The sequence below is a fragment of the Nelusetta ayraudi genome, unplaced genomic scaffold (assembly GCF_046127955.1).
Source record: "Nelusetta ayraudi isolate G7.1 ecotype Tasmania unplaced genomic scaffold, CSIRO-AGI_Nayr_v1 ptg000052l, whole genome shotgun sequence".
NCBI lineage: Eukaryota > Metazoa > Chordata > Actinopteri > Tetraodontiformes > Monacanthidae > Nelusetta > Nelusetta ayraudi.
This window is the reverse complement of record NW_027466102.1, coordinates 3092501-3116267: the sequence shown is the minus strand read 5'-3', so window position 1 is coordinate 3116267 and position 23767 is coordinate 3092501. Positions and strand designations below refer to the sequence as shown.

At 44.5% G+C, this 23767-nt stretch overlaps 1 protein-coding gene across 1 annotated transcript in view; it reads right to left on the bottom strand.

Annotated features, from left to right (window-relative positions):
• The window catches only part of LOC142896253 (regulator of G-protein signaling 6-like), an 81830-nt gene extending 66720 nt beyond the window's left edge, over window positions 1–15110 (bottom strand). The window contains exons 1-2 of the mRNA XM_076037835.1: window positions 14909–15110; window positions 9769–10062 (exon numbers count right to left, since the gene is read on the bottom strand). Of these exons, the coding sequence (XP_075893950.1) occupies window positions 9769–9987 (219 nt within the window). The 5' untranslated portion in view covers window positions 9988–10062; window positions 14909–15110. The remainder of the gene's footprint in view (window positions 1–9768; window positions 10063–14908) is intronic.
• Window positions 15111–23767: the final 8657 nt, after the last annotated feature.

Genomic DNA, 23767 nt, shown 5'->3' with positions numbered 1-23767 from the left:
GTGGATGCATAAGTGAGTGGTTTGAATCAGGTCTCTGCGTGACTCTGCATGTTAAAAAGACAAATGTTTGATGAAGAAGTTCATATGGTGGGAGCACTGGGGAGGGGATCAACTTTTTCCCAATCAGGTTTACGTTACCTCAGAGGGAAAAAATCCCGCCACCGCAACACTCAAGCACCTGCGGTGATGCAACAATAAACCGGCTACCGCCTCTTGGGATTTTTGCCTCTTATAAATTAATACTTGTTCATTTTATTTTCGTTCTGTTCTGTTGAACAAGCCGCAGAATACCGTATGCCACAGCACCAATCCAGTACCGCAGGGCCGGGGGAATGGGGAAGAACTGCAGCATATATTCTCTCTCTGCCCACTGCTTGGAACAGTGGAGAAAAATAGAAAATCAAATGTAAAATCAACATTACGGTTCACCCTGTTATGTTGCTAATATTGATAATGACTAATATGAATTCCAACCTCCTTCCATGCACCAGAGGGTCTGCTGGCAGCATTGGCTCAGCAGGATGCTTCAGGCTGGCAAAGCTTTGCAGCTCCTCCCGGGGAACCCAGAGGCACTCCGAGTCGCACAGGATGTGGATTCCTGACAGCTGGTTGAGGGGCCACCCTGAGGGTTGAGTTGTCCAGGAGAAATCCTGCTCAGATCCAACCAACCACTGCAGTTTGGCCTCTTTTATATATATATGGAGGAACAGTGGCTCCGCTCTGCAGTCCAAGTCGACTTTATTGTCATTTTTCCTACATGTACAAGACACAGAGGATCTATACATCTCGTTTCTCTCACATCCAAGGTGAAAAAAAATGTGCATAGAAATCAGAAAAACACTGGAATGGAAAACTAAACAATGAAAACACAAAGCAGAAGGTCGAACGCCTTTGTGCCAGAGCTCGTCTCTGTGTCTCTGAGGCAACGCCACTGGAAGCTCATCGTGGTGGTTCAAAACTGTGACCTTGTCCTCTCAAGTTCGTGATGAAGTCGGGTGATTTAAGACCTTTGCAACAAAGCGCTTTTTATACAGGTCCGGTGTGTGAAAGTTGGCTTTATTTATGATTCTTATATTGGTAAAAGCTTAATATATATACAATTGTAAAAGTGTACACTCACAGCACAATCAAAGTCATTTGGTTTTCCTACCCTTGGATCAGTTCTCATACGTGAGAATCTACATACAGCAAGCATCTTTCTCCAAGGAGCAAGACCCTTGCTTCCAAGGAAGCCCACCTGGCAGCCCTAAATACAAAATGCACTGTCAGGCAGGTTTCCTTCAATACCAGGCTTTCCTAAAAATGTTACACACTCAACCTTTAAAACAACGGTCCAGTGGAGCTCCTGGGCCAGCACCCAACTAGCGACACTGGTGAACAACACCCGGGAAAGCAAAACCCCAGCATAGACCCAATGTCTCGGCCTGACTTGCTTGAAACACAAACTTGCGTTGGGAAGCACATCAAAGGCTGAAAAGCAGTGGAAAAGAAAAAATAAACTTTTATCCCAAAATTTGCAATTTAAACTCTTCCAATTAGCCTCTCCGCAGCATGATTTGATTACCCCGCTGCTCGCTACCTGCTCTGCTGCCCCTCTGCTCACACTGCAATTAGATGTGCTTAGTCATTCACCCGGTGACAGTCGGTACATACACACACACACACACGTGCATGTGCACTCACCCTCATGATGCTCTCGGAAATGCACGATAAAGTGGAACTGTGTATCATCTCAGTGTGTACTTTAAGAGCAGCTTGCTATATAAAACTGCCTTTCCCTTTCTTCTTGGGTCTCTATAGGCTCCTTGTAAGAGTTTCTTCCTTGCATTACCATATCTCAAAGGAAGTAGACTGGTTGCTCAACAATAAGACAGACTAAAAGCTCTTTCAACTGGGAGTTGAACAGAGTTGCTTTGGAAGTTTAAGTGGCGACAGCTGAGGAGACAGAAGTAGCTTTATATAAAAATCTAAGGCACCACTTTTATGACAAGATCCTGTTTTTTCCTCCGCCTAATATCCCTTTCATTTCTTCAAAAAAATTACATAATTTTATGTAAAGTTAAGAGGAAAAGAGGAAAAATATGACAATGTCTCACACAACAAGGCACGCTGCCTTGTTGTGTGAGACAGTGTCATATTTGCTTGAGGCGCAAAGTCATCGATACGGCCTACCGTGTCATAAAGTGACATAGGAGCGAAACATAAGCAAGGAATTTGTTACTTTTCCACAACGTTCTGGTTATGAAATAATGTGATGGTCTTGTGGTTTATTGTCCTGGAAGTCGAGCTGCACGATCTGGCTTCAGAATTTGGCATAATTTGGACAGTAAACTTTGGTTTTAATGTGATCAAGTTTTTCTTCAAAGATGAGGGACTTTAATTTTGTCTATCGGTCAAAGTAAATATTACCTTAGTTTCAAAGAGGCCCTGTGGGGCCTTACAGTCCACACAAATAGTTGTATAATCCTGCAAAATTATGCACAACTGCCCAAAAATGTATTTCTTGGCCAACTTTGACCTGCTCTGGACACGTTTGGGGGGTATTTGTGGCAAAAAGAGAAAACAGGGACAGAGAAATCCTCAGATTGATGGTTTAAAAGGTGGGTGAGTAGAAAGATAAGAATTTTAGCCCATCCTCTCAATAGTGATGACCAGGTCCCACCTGCTGTGCGGCACAATCTTACCCCATTATGACCGCTGCGCTAAAATAACCTTTTCGCTTTCCATCACAAAAAGTAAATTATTACCTCGGAGAAACACAGAGACAGAAGTCTCTTTTCCTTTTTACCAAAACAAACCGGTGCAGGGCCCCTTTTGCCTTGCCCTGCCCTTACAACCTACCCGGTTTGATACACAGGGATTGAACTATACAGATAATGACAACATTTGTTAACAGATAAGCAAACATGAGTGTCAAACCTGCTAATTGAGACACCTAATTCAATACGAAAAAGAGCAAATTGAGCGATGGCGAGAAACTCTGAGCGCCATCTGCAAGGAATGAATTGCTTTTCACGTTTTTCAACCTCCGAGCTCATTTGGGACGTATTGGTGGCGCCAGGGAAACGAGTGGAGGCATCGATATTAAACAGCTGGTTAAGGGAGCGGGGAGGCAGTCGAGCAGCTGCGACTGTCACGCTGGAGAACGGGACACACACACACCTGTGCACGCACACACACTATATTTCTCAGCAGATGCCAGGCGACACCTCTGAATTCATGCTGGTGACAAGGTGAGTCAACACCCTGCACTCAAATAGATGCACATCTCCTCACCTCAAAATCATCCCTGCGGACGCATGGGCTCGCCTGTGCTCGTGTGTTTTGACTGTCGAATGAAAAAACATACTCGCAGAGAACACAGCGTCTGCATGAAAAGGTGCATCGCCAAGTTTGAGTCATATTAATATTCATGTTTCACAATCGTCTCAGGGATTCAAAACAATAACGCAGCATGGACAGACAGTGCCGGTGAAATAATAAATGATGAAATGCACGTGACCGAAATAACAAATACAAACAGAGTAAAAAGGAAGCGAGAGATGTAGTTTGATAAAAAATGAGAACGAGGAAACGAGAGGATGTAAAAGTGACGCAATGGGCCTTTTGAATGAGACCAGTGTGAAGAGTGAAGAACGCAGAGGAGCTGACTCGCCCAAAGGGGAAATTGGAGGTAAAGAGGAAGAAACGTGGGGGAGAAAAAATAGAAAGTCGTAAACCGTCTTGCTGCGATGATGAATGGCCGTCCGTGGGCGAGAGCCCTCACTTCTCATCCTAATTATCTGAGCACTGACCCAGAATCAGCTCCCATGTCCCGCCACCGCTTAATCCCTCGACCGCCCCGACTGTCCCTCCGTCGGCTGGAACTCAGAAATTAGACGACGTAAAAGGAAAACCTGTTAATTGCAAGCGGAGCTCTATCTTTTTTGCCTGTCTTCCATAGCATCCCACCAGTCTTACAAACGGTGAGTTGGGAGTGCGATTTGCATCCTTGCAAAGCGCCCCAACCCTGCGGATGATTGATGACTCATCCCAAAAGACTAATGGGAGCGCAGTCCTGCGATATACATATTTCATCGGAGAGCAATCTTTCGCGTAACGGCAAATGTTGTGAATCAATGGCTCCGCTCTTACGAGCAGGTGTTGCACCACAGAGTGACTTCAAAAGGGCATCAGCAGTGTTTCAGCTGTGTGTTCTTGTTGTGGATGTGGACAGTTTGGCCGTTATTTTGCCTGATTTTATTTTTCTCTCAAATGATGGGTTTTTATTAGCAGTATACCAAAATACCATCGGTATCGGGTATCAGTACATACTGGGTTGAGTACTCTACTCATACTCGTAAAATATGTGCCAGTACCACAACACCAATACCAGTTGTATATGAATGTATATGACAAATTTGTTAAATTTGTGTTTGTACTGCAGTGAAACTTTTGACAGTCGCCCATGTGCTAGAAAATCATTGTTGTTCAAATAACAGAACATCTGTGGAAAAACTAAAAAACAATCAAAGTAATTCTATAATGTATTATTCTATAACATAGTACTGGTGAGTACTGAGAAGCAAGTACTCGTACTTGTACTCTACTCGTTCTGTAAAAAAATCGGTATCGGTGCTACAATTTTTTTTTTACATATCTTGAAAAGTCTAAATAAAATATTGATGTCTTGCAATCTTGACACAACAAATCAGCATAACCTCATCGAGCCGTCAGCTCAAATTTCAAGTCTAATCTCTCAAACGTCCACATGGAGAGATCCACAAAGCTCCCCTTCCATCAACTCAAATCAAATGTAAAATCAACATTATGGCTCGCTCTGCCCTGCTCTTAATATTGATAATGACTCCTTTAAAATTGCAATTCCTTTCCACTCATCAGAGGGTCCGTTGGCAGCAGTAGCTCAACTAGCCGCTCCAGGCTAGCAAAGCTTTCCAGCTCCTCCTGGGGAACCCTGGGGCGCTCCAAATTACACAAGCTATGGAGTCCTGACAGCTGGTTCTGGCTCTCACCCAGTTAGACCACCTCTGAGTCGAGGTGTCCAAGAGCCACTCTGATCACATTCCCAAACCATCTTAATAGTCAACCTTATTGTCAATTCTTCTATATGCAGAAGTCGAGGTTCTATATGCCGCTTCCCTCACATGTGGAGTGCAAGTCTGATCTAAAAATGTCAGAGTAGAAAAATTAACAATGAAAATACAAAGTGGAAGTTCTCAGCCAGTCAGAGTTTTCAGACCAACCAGCTGCCTTTGAGTTGACGAGGCAGGAGCCAAGGTTGTGGCTTCTACAGTGTACAGTCTTAAAGTTTTATTTTTTTTTACTTTTCAATTCACCTCAGATGTGGAAACAAGGTCACTACCAAGTGTTCTCCTCTTTACATATGGATGCAACCAGCATACATATAACATTTTTTTTCCATTTCATCACTGTTAAACGTTCCAGAAGCCCAGACAGTTGGTCGACCACGCTGGTGCTTCTGTGCAGTGGTGAAAGGCAGTTTTTGACACCCCCATGAGTGAAATATTGCAGGCTCTCTCAAGCCCCTGAGTACCATTTCTTTTCTGCACTTGTACCTGCACTGAAACTACATTCGATATCTCTGCAAGATAAAGGCCCCTGCCACATATCCAGGTCAAGCACAACCTTTTACGTCTGTGTGATGCAGCCACTGCTACTGTGAGTACATTTCTTTTTTCATCAAAAAAAAAAAAAGACCGCACACACGAGGCATTCTGTTTCGTATGAACTCTCTAGTGAGAGCATCAGAGAATTACACTTTCAGAAGAAGTCTGTGGTCATAGTCAGCAGTAATTGTTGCGTCACTGCACTTTCTGACGGACATCAGGCTGGATCATAGCTACCTGCAGTCTCAATCACACTCGTGACACACATTTGTTTTCTCATCTCATTAATCACGGTGCAGCAGGGCCTATTCATGTTAGGTCACGTTATTATTTAATCATTTCAGCGCCATCTCGGGTCGCTTTCGCTGCTTGCAGAAGCGCGTCACGCCGAGCCACAGTTGTCGTTGTCAAAGAAGGCTCATTTGAAGACATTACATTGTGGATGTTAGTTGGGTTGTGAAAGAGGAAATTAACGGAAAGATCAGAGTTTATTTTAAGTGGATAAGATTCTCTTAAATTCTTGAGTTACAACTCAGAGTGTGTTTGAATGAAACCTTTCTGGGACAGAGGTTGTGCCAATAAAACAATAAAACCCATTTGCAAAAGATGTGTCTCTTTCTCTTCGCTCACTTCTATGTTTTGCTATCATAGCTGAATTCAGCCTTGGAAATCTTCCTTTGGTAAACCTTAGCTAGTTAAATGCAAGTGCGTGCTTTCTTCAGGATGTTTATTTTCCTGTGGGGTGTTCAATATTTGAAATGTTGACATCAACATATTCAAGTCAGCAGGTCAGGCAAATGTGCCTCATTCATAGTCAGAAAGGTGTGTGTGTGTGTGTGTGTGTGTGTGTGTGTGTGTGTGTGTGTGTGTGTGTGAGTGCAAAACTGTAAACCACATACAATAAAAGCTGCTACTAACAATGTTTTCTTTTTATTGAAGTTTTTAAAAAAATAAGGTCATCAAGCTAAAAGTGGTTTTCAAGAAAAGGCATCTTTCTTTTTCAGTGGCACGTATATTTGGCTGTCATCAGCATAAACATGGAGAGATGCCATGCTTTTGAAGAATGGAGCCCAGAGGAAGTAAATAAAGAGAGAACAGCAAGGGCCTGAGGATTGAGCCCTGTGGAACCCCATAAGATAGAGGAGAGGTGCGGGACTCAGAACCAGCAAGGCTAACATAGGTCCTAAACCACTCCAAAGCACTACCACAAATGTCCACAAGGTGTTGCAACCGAGTTACCAAAATATTGTGGTCCACTGTGTCAAATGCCGCAGTCAAGTCCGGTACGACAAGAATCACATAATCCCCGGAATCATTTGCCAGGAGGATGTCATTAAAAATCCTCATTAAGGTTGACTCTGTGCTGTGCAGGGTTTTAAAACCAGACTGAAAGACCTCCAGAATGTTGTGCTCACCCAGATATGATTTAAGCTATGAATAGTTTTCTCTCAGAGATAAATGGCATCTTGGAGATGGGCCTGAAATTAGCAAACAGTGTGATCAAGGCTGGGTTTTTTAAGCAGAGGTTGCACAACTGCGTATTTGAAACTTACGAGGACAACACCTGAGGACGAGCTGCTGTTCATAATGGCAACAACTGATTTTCCTATACAAGAGAAAACCCCCTTAAAAAAGTGAGGAGGGAAAGCACCACACGGGGAACCTGATGGCTTAATGTGGCCAACCATATCTTCTAAAAGCGACAAAGTCACAGGATGAAAATTTTCAAACACGGCTCGACAAGGGACTAGACCAGAAGGGTCAGAGGCAGGAGCTGGGCTGAGAGCCCTTGTGGTAACAACTTTGTCAATAAAAAAAAAATGCAGGAAGTTATTGCACAACTCAGGGGATGCTTCCAGACAAGGCAGACTGAGGGGCATTTAGGACAGAGTCTTATGTATATATATATATATATTTATATATGACACATGGCGCAGAGACGTCACACAGTTTCTTGTTTTAAATAATTGAATGGCTACACAGGCTACTGTGGGCCGTAGCCAACGGCAGAAACAACAAACGCTCTCTTACTTTTCACTCAGGCTCACACGCGTCTTACCACTCTCACTTCCGTCCGCACTCTCACACACCCACACCTGACCTCAACCAATTACAGATGTCTGGCTGTTTAGCTAAGTCTCAGGTATATGTTAATCAAAAATCAATGTAATGGAATGCTATTGAACATGTTATGTTATGTTCTTATCATTTAGAAAATCTAAGTGACTGGCATAAATAGATTATGACAGGATTTTATGACGCTGTCAGTCAAAGTGACAGACAACAAAAAAGTCTAGTGCAACCTCTGATATACATATACATATACTGTATATACATACATACATGTACATATATATGCATACATATACATATATACAAATATATGTAATTATGTATATACATATACATACATACAAACATATAAACAGTAGATATACATATATACATATATTATATACATATATGTAAACATATGTACAGTACATTATACAAGAATTACAAATAAGAAATAGCTGTGGATGGAAACTGCGTTTTAAAAAAAATGCTTTTCAAATGAAAAACAGAATCAGAACTCTTGACTTAATCGTTTTGAGTGATGCTATTTTTGATGCACAAACTGAATCTGCTCCCTCTGAGAGAAAAGGAGTGCAAGGGAGTATTTGGTGTAATTCTCCCAAAAGAAATCCAGCCCACATCACAACAAACCTGACAGGTAGTGCCAAGAGCCCGATGTTCTCTGTCCCACTGAGCAAGTTGGCAGTTTCCAGAAACTCTGCGTTTCGCCTCACATTGCCTCCACGCGACGATGCGATGGCTCCCCAAGTGGCCAAGTTGAAGCCAACTCATAAATAAAAAATGTGCCATCACCACTCGGAAGGTGCCTGGCACCATTTTGGCTACCTGGCAATAAACGCTCACTCATTCTCTTGTATTGTCCCATCCTAAAAGATCAAAAGGTTGTAACAATCTAATTCTTTTATCTATTTTTTTTGTTTGTTTTTCAACATGTCCAGCAAACCTCAAGATCCATATTCCCATTCCAATAAAGGAATGAACCCCCCTCAAATATTGTCTCTGAGCAGTTAAGCCAAACCCCCAATGGCTATGTGAGAAATAATAATCTGTGCAATAAAATGTATTTCATCTCAACACAATACAGGGGAAATTCTGGAGGTAATGATTATTTTTGATGCAATGAGTCTCCAATCCAGCGGAGGGCACTGTTTGTGCTGCCATACTGTGTACCCACATTCCATGGAGAGTGAATGTGAGTGTTCTGGTCCTAAAGTCCTATTAAGGGCAAATAATATTATCAATGGTGTTTTTATTGTCCATTAAATCTGCTGTCGTGTTAGTAATTAAACATTTTCAAGCATCTTGGAATCAGAAGGTGGTTGCGAACTAATATCTCACGAATATCAGCAAAGGCAAGGTTCACCAAGTTCATTGAACGGCCACATAGAGCGACAACCATACACAGAGAGTGGAGCAGCCCATGCTTGTCTTTGAAGTGTGGGAGAAGGTCACGAGATCCCACGCAGACACAGAGAGAACACAGAAAGGCCTCGCTGTTGTCATCACGCTGAGCTACCTGCTACAATTAGACATTGGCAGGCTATCCCGCCAGTGTTCCCTAAGCCAGGATGATGAGCGCCTGAGACATCTCTTCTTTGAGCTGGTTAAAACCTTGATTACGCCATTCTTCTTGGAAGTGTTTCACAGTCGGGTGGATGATGATACACTGTTGATTGACTGGCACTGCGACACCTGAGCGCCAGATACGACAACTTCACCAGGCTTTTAACCGACTTAAACCATCTTGGATACACCAGGTTGCAAATTCTGCTAGAAATACCAGGAGAAGAAGAAATAGGAGCAGAAGCTGTGCAACGAAGTCAGGCGACCTTGACCTTTACAGAAGACAATAATGCACAAAGCGACATCCAACGCTGCCAGAAACACACAAGACGACGACCATGGCCGCTTAACACACCTTATTTAATTTTCCTCCTCTTTCATTTCTGTAACTTAACTATACATTTATTCTCCCCTTTTGTTGACTTTAAAACAAATATTTCCAAATGTACAAACGCAGCCAATATTTTTGTTTTGTTTGTTTTTGTTTTATTTTGTCTCCTACCTTTCTATAGACAATCATGTTGGGCGAGTCATCGTCAGGGTCCACGCTGCTCATGGACCTCATGGACAGCATAGGGCGCCGGGGGGTGACGGGGACTTCCTCTTTAGAGTCCTCGGACCCTTCGTCGGTGTCGGGTGCCTCCTCTGAGCTCTGCTGCTCCTCCTCCTCCTCCTCCTCCAGCTGCTGCTGCTGCTGCTGCTGCTGAGGTGCCTCGGCCATCACTCCAGTCTCCACGTTGGCTCTTCGTCCCAGCTCTCTGTCCGCTCTGTCTCGCTCCCTCTGTTTTTATGGGCCCTGACAGAGAGAGAGATAGAGGGATGGACGGATGAAATGAAAGCATGAATAAAATTCTCCTTGCATTTCCTGTCGTCTCTCATCTGAAATATCCGTCTGTGCTGTCATTTGATTTGAATTTCCATGGGAACACAAGGTATAGTAGCTCAATGTTTTGAGGATTTCATTATTTTTAGACTGATATATATGTGTATGTTTCCCTCAATCCTGTGAAATACATTTCTGAGAAAGCAGTCTTTTTTTCATTTAAACTTGTTGAAAAGAGACAAAGTCCAACAAACGCTTCAGTGGTTCAACAGTTTGTTTAAAAACATATTTTCTGATCGTCAACATTTGAGTCCAAGCACGCATAAACCCAAATGCCATAATTCAATCTGCGCCCGCCACTCCCTCCCCCCAAGTGTCTGAAAGCTGTCAAAATACTGACGAGCGAGGACAGAAGGACCAAGATAAAGAGGGGGGGGGGGGAGAAGAGGGGACACGAGAAGGGATGAAAATAAAAACACAGGGAAAATTCCACATCAATGAAAGGCCACATGCTCAAGCATGATAAGAAAAAAACAAAACCGCACACCTCACACAGGGAACAACGCAAAGGCGGGGTGAAAAAATGACTTCAAACCAAACACTTCTCCAGGCCAGCGCTTACATTTCAGAGTTTCCCCTTTTTCCTCCCTCGCTCCCTCGAGGGCCCGAGCTCATGACGGAGTAAATTGAACGCTTTTGAAAAGATCAGCCCACTCAACATGAAATATTCAGAGGCCAGAGCCGTCAAACGCGGAGAGTCTTCCTTCTCAGGCCAGCGCATGGACAAAAGAAACTGGGGAGGGCCTTAATAGAGAGCACCTGAGAGCTTTGACACAGGGCACATGGGAAATATGGTCTCTCCATCTGATAAGTCAGTATTTACGTTTAGACGTAGTATAAGGTGGGGGGGGGGGACAAAAAGTTAAAGATAGAACACAAGCCATGCAGAAAGTGACAGTTCAATCAACCTTTGGTTTGGTTTGGTTTGGGTCTTCAATGTGTCTTTGATATCTCGGCTGCCCAAAATATAAAACGCACTGTTGTTGCCGCCTTTGTGCGTTGAATCAATGAGCCATAATCCAGTTAAACACAAATAAATCGGCTTATACGCACAGCGTCCACACAGCATCAGCAGAGATAATGACGGTGTCACGGGCAGACAGACAGCAGCGTCCTCACATTTCCTTGCGTGATCATTTGGCTCTAAAGTAATTACTCTGTTAAAGTGGACCGCAGTGGGCCTGCAGGGAAACTGTAATCAGCAGGTATGCTTTTTGTTCACCAAGCTTTTATTTCTAAATCCTGCCACTTGAAGAAAATTGTTGTTGCTGCTGCTGTTGTTGTTGTTGTTGTTTTAACAGGGTTTTGTTTTTTTGTTTTTTCCTAAAAATGGCCGATCGGTACCAGGACTAGCAACAAGAGGGGATACTGTAGCCTGCTTTCTCTCTGTGTTTTCACACTTAGCTAGCACATTGTTGCTAATCTTGAAAGAAAACCTATCACTTTATTAAATCAATATTTTGGGAACTTTGTTAAATGTTGTTCTTTTTAAGTGGACGTACTCGTTTGTTCTATTTAAAGCAGTTTATGTATATTTTATAGCAAAGCCGAGCCTCTTATTCTCGGCAAAGTGTGTTATCATCAGTGGTGTCATAGAAGTAACCACACGCTGAGGGCAATTAAATCAACAACAGAAAGTGTGTCTCAGTCAGCCTCAGGATTAATCAGCTTCCTGCCGCAGGCTGCCCTAAGAAACCACAGAAGAAGACAGAGAAGAAACACCATGAGCCCGGTTGATGCTCAAGAAATTACAGTAGCTGTGTGCGCTGCAGCAGAAGCAGCTGCTTCATCCAAAATGTATTTTGAGGACTGGCGTTTCACATTAAAGTAAAAAAACAAAGAACAGTACAGAAGGCTTTTTATTTTTATTTCTTGGATGGATCAGAAGTTTTTGCTTTCACGGGCGACTGACTTTAGTATTTGTGACAAGCAGCGACAAGAGGCTAAAGTCATCCCTTGGGCCAGCAGATAGCCTCAAGTGCTAAATACAGTTGTCAACCTGGCTAAGCTGAAAGTAAAACTTCCGCACACAAGTCGCAAGTCAGACAGACTTGTTCATCCAGTGCTATTCTACGTTATGAAACACGCTTTTTATCAGTCGGAGACAAATCCAACTCCTTCCTACCCCGGTGCACTTTCTGCGCCGACGACTGGGTTTCATTACTTTTTCTCACGTGTCCACTTCTCTGCCGTCGGCCCAGGCGTTTAGCTCCATGTCAGCCGCCTCTCGGGATCAATACCCTCATCAGCCAGCTGTTTGCCGGGCATCCCTCGAACAGGCGATGCGATCCTGCGGGTCACAGCCGACAGGGCACCTGGCGTGCCAGTCGAGTGGCGTTCGGGTTCACCGAGGCGTCGTCCCATCCACATATACGTATACGTTTGCATGCACGTTTGCATCCAATTTAGTTATAAATCATTTGTATACATATTTGAATTATTTTTAATTCACTCTTTGCGCTCTTTTTAATTCTTCAATTGCACTGCATAAGCTGCTGTGAGTATGCAAATGTCCACAATGTGGGATATTTAAAGGCATTCTTATTCTTATTCTTGAGTGAACTGTTTGGAGGTGCAGGCCAGCTGCGGTCCTGTGCACAGGTTGGGAATGTTTAAAAGGCCTTCTGGAGTCACCTTGAGAGACACCCGGGATGAGAGGGAGTCCAAATTGTGGCTGACGGAGCTGAGGACACCCGGAGGATGAAGTGCAGGCTGACCTCCGCTGCATACTTAAAGATCATCAGCATACAGTTCACCCAGCTTCCACTAAATTCTACTGTCACATACAAATAGCATTGACTTTCCCAGTGTTTTCTGTCAAGTATAATTCTGGAAATGGGCCTTTTTTTTTTTTGATGTCACAAAGAGCATGGTTAACTCTTCTTCCTAGCATATGTGGAAGACACAGAAAACCCCTCAGTTTTCAGAGGAAGCCAAAACTTTTTTGCGGGAAGCCGCAAACAGACAGCCGAACGTGCCGTTTTCTGTACATCCATCAAGCTTTGGAGATTATCAATAGGCGGAGTCTGCTCAACCGTCTGCAGGTGAACAAAATGTTCAATGTAAAATTGGGTAAAAAAATAAGTTTTGTTTTGTTGTTCGCCCTCCTCTTTTCAAGGGGAATAAATGTGCTTTTAACAGTATGAGGGAGCAGATTACGCGCAGAATTTCTGGACTGACAATGAAAGGAGGAAAAAAAAAAATCGTGCACAATTGGGTTTATTTTTATGACTGTCCTAGATTATTATGCTAAACCAGGCTGAGTACATTCGCGGCTTTCGTTCCTCCTTCAAGTGCTGCGATGACAGGAAGTAGATCCACAAGCGAGGCGTCCCACCGCTTCCAAGTCAAAGCTATCAGTTTCCCTGAGGAACTTCGACACTTCGGCGCAAGCACACGCACACACACGCGCACACACACACACACACACACACACACGCACACACTTTTTATCCCTTCCCCACCCATCCACTGAGCCACAGGCGAGAGAGGATGCGGATGTCTGGATGTTCTGCACCATCAGTCTCGCGTCCATGCATCTCTGTGCACGCCAATCCTTCGTCACACTACGGCCCAAGCTTGTGTTTTTCACGTACAATCACGAGGGAGCGAGTTTACAGTGACGCGACGGTGAAATGTGCAAAGCCAGGATCACGTCAACGTTTAAGTTTTTTTTTTTCAACCAGTTTCTGGACAGAACCGAACAAGATCCCGCTGTTGCTCAGCCACTCTGACATTTCGAGGGCTGTGCTGTGGTGTTGGGTTGGGGGTGTTTGGGGGGGGCGCGGCCTGGCTCGCCGATGGTCGTCCAGTCTGACCCCATAGGTGCAGGACGCCCAAATGAATCTGTCACAACTGCAAAGTCATATCGAATTCGTGGCAAGTCGCAGGATTTCTGAACCACCAGGAGAGGAAAAATCAGGCAAAAAAATGAACTTTTTATTCCCAGCATGCGATGGAGGGACAGGAGCGTGGTCACCTTGAGGGGCCTTCTGGTCAGACGCTGCTGCTCATCACATTTCAGGGAGTTCAGCTCAGATAGAGAGAGTCTTATATGCCTTCTATAAGGGGACAACCAGGCATTTGTATTTATACTGTGTGCTGTCTGGACTGGAGAGGCACAGCCTGCAACCTCATTTAGCCTCTCTCTCTCTCTCTCTCTCTCTCTCTCTCTCTCTCTCTCTCTCTCACACACACACACACACACACACACACACACACACACACACACACACACACACACATACATAGACACTAACTTGAGGGCTTGCCTCTTACTGGGACATTTATAATATACAGAGATAAAATACTCTATACTATACGAAATACTCTATACTCTACTACTATATAATATACGAATAAGATGCGCCCCGGCACCTCACACGCATTGCGCGCACTCCCGGCGGCGTCCTCCGGGGCTGTTGTGCACACGCGCGTCCAGGCACCCGCAATTCAATCGCACTCGTGCTGAAGTGACCCGTGCAGCGCGCGCTCGAATCACAGGTATGAGATTGAAAGCGAATCGCCCCCAACACCGTGCGCGCGCGCACGCATTCAGCTCTGTGTGGTGCGGCGCATCTCACTCGCTCGTTCACTCAATCAACCAATCAATCAACGCAACACCGCAGCAACAGAGTTGACATTGTGGCAGCGCATCGGATTCATTCAACAGCTCTATCACGGAGCCGGCGCGCTAATACACACACACACACACACACACACACACACACACACACACTACATTGCACCCCTCACTTACCTCAGCAGCGCCGGCTTCCCTCTCGCTTCGAGCTCCGGAGCCAAAACAGCGGCTCCAGCAGCACTGAGACAACGGCTCGCTGCTCAGCTGAGAGAGAGAGGGAGAGAGAGAGAGAGAGGGAGAGAGAGAGAGAGAGAGAGAGAGAGAGAGAGAGAGAGAGAGAGAGAGAGAGAGAGAGAGAGCGAGAGAGCGAGCGAGAGAGCGCGCATCACTCTCACTTTCCAGCACGCTCTCTCTCTCTCTCTCTCTCTCTCTCTCTCTCTCTCTCTCTCTCTCCGTCTGCGACATGCATCCTCCTCTCGTCTCACTCTAATAGGGAGCCACATCCACATCCAGCTCGGATCAAGCTTTCCTGCTATGCCAGGTGAAATATTCACGCACTGCGCTCAATCTCACGTCCCCTCCGCAGGCTTTTGAATTTAGAATTGAATTCAACCTTCTCCACGAGCTTTGCCCGAGTCATCCTACAGAAGGAGGCAAGCCCGCAGCCCTTTTTTTAAATTTGTGTAGAGTTCCCTGACTGACACATTAAAAAAAATATATAAATATTATACCTGTTGAGTTAAATTTGTGTAACTCTTGTTCCTAACATGTAAAATCAATTTTTCCAGAGTTTTCAGAGTTTTTTCAAAAAGAACTAAAGAAGAACTAAATACCGTGGGGCTTCAAAGACAGATATTTTGTTGTAATGCTTTTGTTCATTTTCAAAGGACATTGAAGCACATGTTTTCTACACATCAAATGATATATTTTTTCTCCTATGAGGTGGCTGCTCCGGCCCCTCTGTCACAATTTAGAACCCATTGTGGCTCCACCAGTCAAACAGTCCTAGGAACTGAGGAACGTCGTTGGCTACTGGAGTTTCAGCCCTCTTACATGATGCATCTTGGGCAAAGAGGAAAACTTGTGTTATTCACAAACATGACAAACAAGGCATCTACATTATATATGATCCTTTGTCGACGTGGTTATTTCATGTGCTTGCTGAATAATTTCATTCTGGCGGAGTGAGCAAACAGTTGGACCTGGGTTTAAAGCAGGCGGGAGGCTTTAAACAGAGGGCTAATCGCATTGTTTTCTCACAGATCCAGGATGCTTCTGGAGAAATAACTCTGGATTGTGATTTAGGATTCATTCTAATTTTAGTACTGGACTCTGACAGCCTCGGAAAACCTCTGATGAAGCCGGTGAAGTCTCCCCTAAAATTCTGCACGCAGCGCCTTTTAATCCAATCCCAGGCTCCCAGCGTCAGACCCCGCGGGCCGACTCTCAGCTGAGGGGGTGTTTCGCCAGAGCGTCGGCAGCACATCAAAGCCTGTGATGCAAAGGTGGGAAAGCTCCTGCTTACTGTACTCAGGAGGGTCCACGCCAAGCCTGTCAGCTGGGCTGCATAGGGATCCGATCTGTGTTTGGCTTTGCAGAGACTAAATATATTTGCTGGCCTAATTCGTCCGGATATTTAGTGGGACGCCGCGCGGAGCTTCCAGCAGGCCTCGCACATCGAGTGGCCGTCGGTCCTGCAGCCTGCTGAGGGAGAAGAATGGATGTCAATACGGTCGGGAATCGATAGATGCACTTCCCAGCTGACTGTCATCACAAGCAACATTGATACTAATGGAGCACTCACTTCTGGCCATACACACACACACACACACACACAGATGGAAACTGAAGCTTCCCACTCTGGACCATCTGAATTATTGAGTGACAGTAAACAGGAAGAGAAGATACCTTCTGCGTTTGTGTGCGTGTGTGTGTGTGTGTGTGTGCGTGCGTGTTGGTAAGTGGTAGAGGAAGAGCCACAGGGCAATTATGGCTGTTATTGGCCCACATGTCTCGTAATGCAATGGACTGGGAACACACAACATGCTCACACACCATCAGCAGGCTGCAGGTTCTCGCACTGGAAACGTGTCCACACCCTGAAACCTCACAGCCTAATGCGATTAGTCCGCTTGGGTGTGGTCGTTTGTTTTCTGTCGGCACCTTCTGCGCAACTCAGCGTAACGCTGGCCGGTGGATCGTCTTGTCAAAAAGTCCGCAGGCTCAGCCGGTCAGGGGACCGACAGAACGAGTCGAGTCATTTTATATTTATGCAAAGGAAAAGGCAAAGATCTTTCCTTCTTCATTTTTTACTCATTGTAGTATATAGGTGCTTAGGCCATTTAACACACTTTCTGGGTAAACCTGAAATACGTCACGCTGATTTCTTTAGTAAACTAAAAAAAAATAATTGTACTTGTTTTGAAGACTTTGTTCATGAAAAGGATAAAAATGTGTAAGATTGTGCCAGAAATATATACTGTTCTCACATCTTACATTTCTAGATAGATAGATAGATAGATAGATAGCCAGCCCAGGTCTTAACCTTTTGTCCAATGACCGAAAGGTTGGCGGTTCAAATCCCGCTCCGTCCTCGTCCGTCGTTGTGTGCTTGGGCAAGACACTTAACCCTAAATTGCACCCAATGGGGTGAGGCAGCGCCTTGCATGGCAGCAGCCTCACCCATTGGTGTATGATTGTGTGTGTGTGAATGGGTGAATGAGAGGCCTTTGTAAAGCGCTTCAGGGCACCGTGTAGGTGCTGGAAAAAGCGCTATATGAGTGCAGTCCATTTGGCAGATCTGCATTCTTCTCATCCTTTTCTCTTTGCTGGTTGCTTAAAAACCAGGCCAGGCGAGAGCAATGCCTGGATCTTCCTCCAGGTGTCTTCCCACCTGATCCACAAGTAGTTCCAGGCTACATGGGATGTGTAATCCCAGCCTGTACCCCGGGTCCACCTCCAGCAAAGACTCACAGGTTGGCGTCTTCATCGCGGGCTGAGCAGATTCACGTCAGCGCGGCGCCGTCTTTCCGACTTGTGAAAACGAATAAATCAGGAAGTGAGGGACAGCCGGTAGGAATTCTGGAACGTTTAACTCCAGAGAGCAAGACTGAGAGTGCGACAGCTGATGTGGCATCTTAAAGGGGGACTGCGCCGCTTGCATCTGGAATGAGGCCAGAGGGGAAAAAACAGCTTCACTTTGTCTGTCTCCCTGATGAGAACCCGAGAGAAGTAAGGAGGTGTCCGGCAGTGTCGCTGGGATCACTCCATTAAGGTAGTCCAACTACTGATTACTCCTTTAAAAAGTAATCTCATTACTTTTTTTTAACTACTTTGTTTCGTAAGTAATCAATTACTAATTACTTTAGTTAACAAAAGATTAAGTGAGACTTGAGAACGTCTTGTTTCCTGCACGTAACGTACAGCGAACCACAGCATTCATCATAATGTTTGTATTTCCAGCGACAAACACAATCAATCTTTTTTTCTTTTGCCGCCGCCGTGCTTGTTTCGGTGCGTCGTCGCATATCAGTGACGCTGCACGCACGGCTGCACCGTCAATCTGCAACATCATTGTTTTTGGTTGTTTTTCTGAATTTCAGACATTTCATGGATAATTGGATATTTTTAGCTTGCAAAATATTTCAGAAAAGTAATGGAATTGTTACTCGATAAAGTCATTACAATATAATTACCAGTTTTGCCACAGTAATCCCCCTGTTACGTTACTCCTTTACCAAAAAGTAGTTTAATTGCAGTAGTAGATTACTTAGTTATAGATTACTCGCCAACACGAGTGTCTAGGCATCGTGTGTGTGTGTGTGTGGGGGGGGTAATAGGAAATTAAATCTGGGGGGTGTTTTTGAGAGTGAGGCTGTAAACAGAGGGCTAAGTGTGAAGTCAATCCCGGGGTTCATCGGGAACGTTCAGTCGACTTCCAGCACAAGACTTTCCAGCGTCTTGCACGCGTGTGCGTGGTGCATGTCACGCTCTCTTGGATAAAAGCGCTGGATTATTTTTTTTTTACTTGCGCATATAACTTCTTTTAACAAAAAAAAAAAGCAGCACATTGATTTTCCTCTGAGATGCGAAGCAGGACGCAGTAGAAAAAAGAAGTAAGGCTTCTTTTCTTTTCCAACTCCCACACTAAATATCATGCAAGTGTGTTTTGAAGGATGCAAAAGGTGCACTTCTCGACGGTTTATAACTTCTAAGTGTGCCGCCACCGCCACCGCCACCGCTGTTGCTCAACCAGCGCAAAAAAAAAAAAAAAATGCAACCCTGACACTTTTATCTTGCTTCCTAAAGAATTTAACTCTGACGAATCTATTGGTGAACTGACAGCTCACGTGGCTAGCGGCTAACCTGCAAATAGAACAGCTTTGCACAGCAAAGCAAGAACAGTACACGGAACATCAGGAGTGAAGTTGGCACTGTTGAGTGTTTAAAATGCAACAGTACCAGTGAAATTATGTTCTTGAATGATGATTCTGTTTTCCTACTAGGAGGTGTGACGATGGGCTGGAGTAGGCTCAACCCACACGTGGTCGCGTGAAACGCCGGTTAGCCCGTTAGCACTTTGACGCTAGACGTTAGCGGGAGACAAATTGTTATGAGTTTCCACACAGTTTATTTCTTATCTGACTGAACAATGAGTCCATCTTTTAGATATAACATGAACAGTATCAACACACACAAGACTGGTGCAACACAGCGGAACATAAGTAGGCGCAACTTGGTAATGTACCACTGGCCTGGCATAGTGACATAGTGGTCAAGAAATCTTTAGAGGTTGAGAGTGTAAAATCCGACCTCGGTCTGCAGTTATTCATCCTGAAGTGCCTTGAAAGAAGGTACCTAATGTCTAATGTGAGAGTCACTATGCTGCATGTTGCAGGGGAACTGGAGGACAGAAAACAAAGCCGCGCTCCTGATCAGCCTTCGATTTCCATTGTCTTGGTCTCTCGGCAGCGGATCCTTCAGAGGAGCCCCCCCCCCGCCGGGTGACTCAGCCTCCACATCTTCCACCTGTGGCAGGGATGACTAATCTGTGGCCTCCTCCGCATCGCACCTCCCCCTCCTCCCCTCACCCACCCCTCTATCTCTCACCGCACTGCCACTGCGGTGGCTGCAGCCCGGCTGCAAGGTGGACGCGCTGAGCGCGAGCTGCAGGTCACTTTCATCTCTCTCAGCCTTCTCACACATCTTTTATACGAGGAGTCACCAACCTTTTGTACCTGACAGCTACTTCCTGAGTCATATGAAAGCCGACCAGTTTGTTGCACTCCATTAAAATAGCACGTTTTCTCCGTTATATATGGTTATTAATGATGCTGATCTATGTGAAGACAGAGATCATGTTAATGTGTTTTCAATAATCATCAACAATGACTCAACAAGGTTGAATAACATTGAATTTTAGATGCAGCTCAACCAGTTGTGCTGTTTGTAGAACAGGCCTGCGGGCTACTGATGTGGTCCTCGGGGGCTACGTGTTGCCCATGGACACCGTGTTGGTGACCCCTGTTCTACACTAGCAACAGTTAAATAGCTGGTCGCCGTTTGTCTGACGGGTAGATTATTTTTATTTTTTGCTTTTGCTCTTTTGTTCAGGCAGAAAAAAGATGACACTTATGTTGGATTATTTTTAACATGGAGAAAAGTTTCAAACAGATATATTCACCCAAGATCCCATTTACAGCTAGTGACTTACAGCAAGTCACTAGCTTGAATGTACATCAACATGGATGTAGAAATATTAATAACACAATGGAGTAGCTTTTCCAAAGGCAAAAAAAAGTTACCTTCAGTCTTTCACATTCCCGGGTGGACCAATCAAATTTGGACCAAATTTGATTTCCCCCCCCACAGTTGAGCCAGGTGGTAACATCGGGAGAATTCTTATTGGTGGGGGGGACGACATTGGTCACACATCGCCCCCTTGTGGTGAGCGGGTATTCAGTCAAAGCCAGTCGGGTAGGAGCTAAAAGCTTTTTGTCCGCGGAAGAATCTGTTTTTATGCACTACTTCTAAATAGGGGGGGTGGGGGGGTTACAAAACATCCAGGTCTGATAAAACTAGCAACCGAAGCATTTGTGCTAATCTCTGAGGCAGGAGCTGGGTTCAGAGTTCCTTCCTGCACTTTATTCCTTTTTTTTTTTTTTTTTTTTTTTGCAGCTGATTTCTGCTTTTGTCACAACTCAAGGGTTAAAAACAATAATATGCGTAATAATATATAATTATAGGGTTTCCCTGGCCACTATTGCACCTTGCTTGCTCCGGGGGCCCAGGTGGTTTTCCTCGGATTGGACAAAGCACTTTGAGACGCCTTTGGTTATAACAGCTAAAACAATAAAGTGAAAAGACAAAAAAAAAGTTTTCATGGATTGGAGCTTTTCTAGATGGATGACTGAGAACTGAATCCCAGCCGTGATCTTGCAGCCTCTTATGCATGAGCTTTTAACCCCTGAGGTACTGGAGCATAAAATGTTCTTCTATGTCAAAAGAGATGATATGTTGCCACCATTAGGAACTAGCTGTGGCAGAAATACAGCACAGCATCAGGAAAATCATCATGACGGGCTGCAGATCTTTATCCAGAGATGGAGTTCCTGCAGAACCAACTTTCACTTCTTCAATCGATCAAAGACGAGATAAAAAGTTAATGACGCCACCTTTTTACCGTCCCTCAATCTCAACAGGGGGTGACAAGCTGGCCCGCAGCACCGGTAGAATAAAAATCTGACAAATCTGTTGTGAGTGTGGTTGAACTGTAGTCAGGTGAATCCATGCCGTACATATTGTGCAGATTGTGAAGGCGAGGCCGAGGGACACCCCCGAAACTCCACACGCTGGCTGGACAGGAAACACTACATGAGAAAGTGAATCCACTTCCTCTCAGGGTGGGCGGCTTCCAGGAAATTGTTGCGGGTGTCTGAGAGACAAGGAATCCTCAGGATGATTATATCGCTCACTTCTAAAATAAAAAAAAAATGATCAGGATTCTTCTCCTCACATACATGGGTTTGTTTTCAAGGCGCTGAATTGGCCTCAAATGTTTCATTGTTAAGCAAGACGCAACAGTTAAATATTATATTTAAATTGTAAGTCACCTCAAAGTCACAAAACTACACTGAAATTTTGAGCACAAACGTGTGCTGTGGTGTTGTGTGGTTACATTTACAGATTTATTTATTTTTTGCTTCTGATAAACAGCAATACATTACATCCAACTTTGCTTTTTGTTAAAGGACTGGTGTGTGAAATTTGGCCTGATTTATGATTTTTACCTCGGTAAGAGCTTTATATTCGGCCCATTAATATATCAATAAAAGTGTATACTCGCAGTACAAAAAAAAAACATATGGTTTTCCTACTCTTAGAACGGCTTCTCATATAAGTATAAGTATACACATAGAGCAATAAGGGCCTTCTTCTTAGCTGCTATCTTGCGCCGACATTTTTTTTAAGGAAGCCCACCTGACACTGCCACAAATAGAAAACGCGCAGTCAGGCGGAATGTCTTAAACATTTTAACACACTGGACCTTTAAAGCAACCTTTGCCACTCAGGCCATGTGATTCATCTCTGACTCCTGTGTGGCCCTCTGTTGTTTTGTCTTTGAAGCCCGAGGGTGGAAAAAAATGAAAGTGAGAGCGGCAGCACACAGAGTTGACACGGCATCTCTTTTATTTTATTTCAGAAACTTTTAATACTGCGATCACTGCAAATGTCTTATTTCATACACTTTACATTTTACAAAGACAACGGACCCCGGGGGGAATGTAAACAGCATCGTCAACTCTGCAAAAAAGCCTCTTCTGGTCCTGCATGGTGAGATTAGATTGTGCGCTCATGCCCGACCCTCATCCCCCCCCACCCCCCGCCCTGCAGCAGTCACCCAGCAGGCCGCTTTACTCTTACCTGACCGGGAAACCAGCGCGCCTACAGAGTGAGCGACGGTTGGGCAAGGGTGCAGCTCTTGAATTATTGGAGTCAACGTGGGTCGAGCGTCCACCCGTTTGTCGGGAGGAGCAACATCGAGACAAGAATTGTCAAAGGGGAACGGATCCGTTCAGCCGCTTCGTGTGTGATGGTGTCTCTGTGTTAAGGTTGATAATCATCATCAACATCCAACTTCAAAACACACTTTTTAAAGTTGCAAGCAAAAAAAAAAAAAAAAGAAAAAAACGCTACCAAAAAAAAAAAACATCTGCACTGCACAGGTCATGGGTCGGCCGTTGGTTCATTGAAAATACAAAAAACACTTTGCATGTACAGTAAAACATGATCCATGACCGTTGAAGCGTCTACGTACAGTTTTACAGTCGGGATTTTTTTTTTTTTTTTTTTTCAGAAATTAAAACATTTTCTACCTTTTGGACCAATTTATTCTGCCTGATTTGTGAGGGCTTTTTATTTATTCACTCATTCATTTATTTACAAAATAGCCCAGCGCTGTCGAAACGGGACCCGTTGCCAGGCAGGTTGCAGGACCTGCAGGCTGCGGACTGGAAGATTCTTAAAACAGAACCAAGGCGTCCCACTCACCTCCCTGCAGAGCTGAATGGCCACTTGTAGTAAACATCACATTTATTTGGGGCGTCTCATCTTCTATATATTTCTTTTACATTCAGGCCGGGTTCTGCTCTCTGTGCTGGGAGCTGCAGGGCTTTCATTGCTTTCAATGTTTTCTATCTCCATGAGGATGCAAATTGTTGAAAGACAGAGCTTATCTACATTAAAGAGGGTTTCTCTCTCTCTCTCCCTCTCTCTCTCGATAGCTTCGATAAGGCTCCGGACACCATCGTGAATTCAGGTTTCACTATTAAATCAGCAAGAATCGGCCAACTCTCAATTTCAAAGACGGGTATTACAGAGGGCAGCTGCGCTGAAATATACTGCATGTCACTGACTGCAAAAGGCACACACTCCCGCACGTTTCCACACACACACACACACACACACACACACACACACACACACACACACACACTCTCTCTCTTTTCTCGTGAAGGACGGCAGAACAGCAGAAAG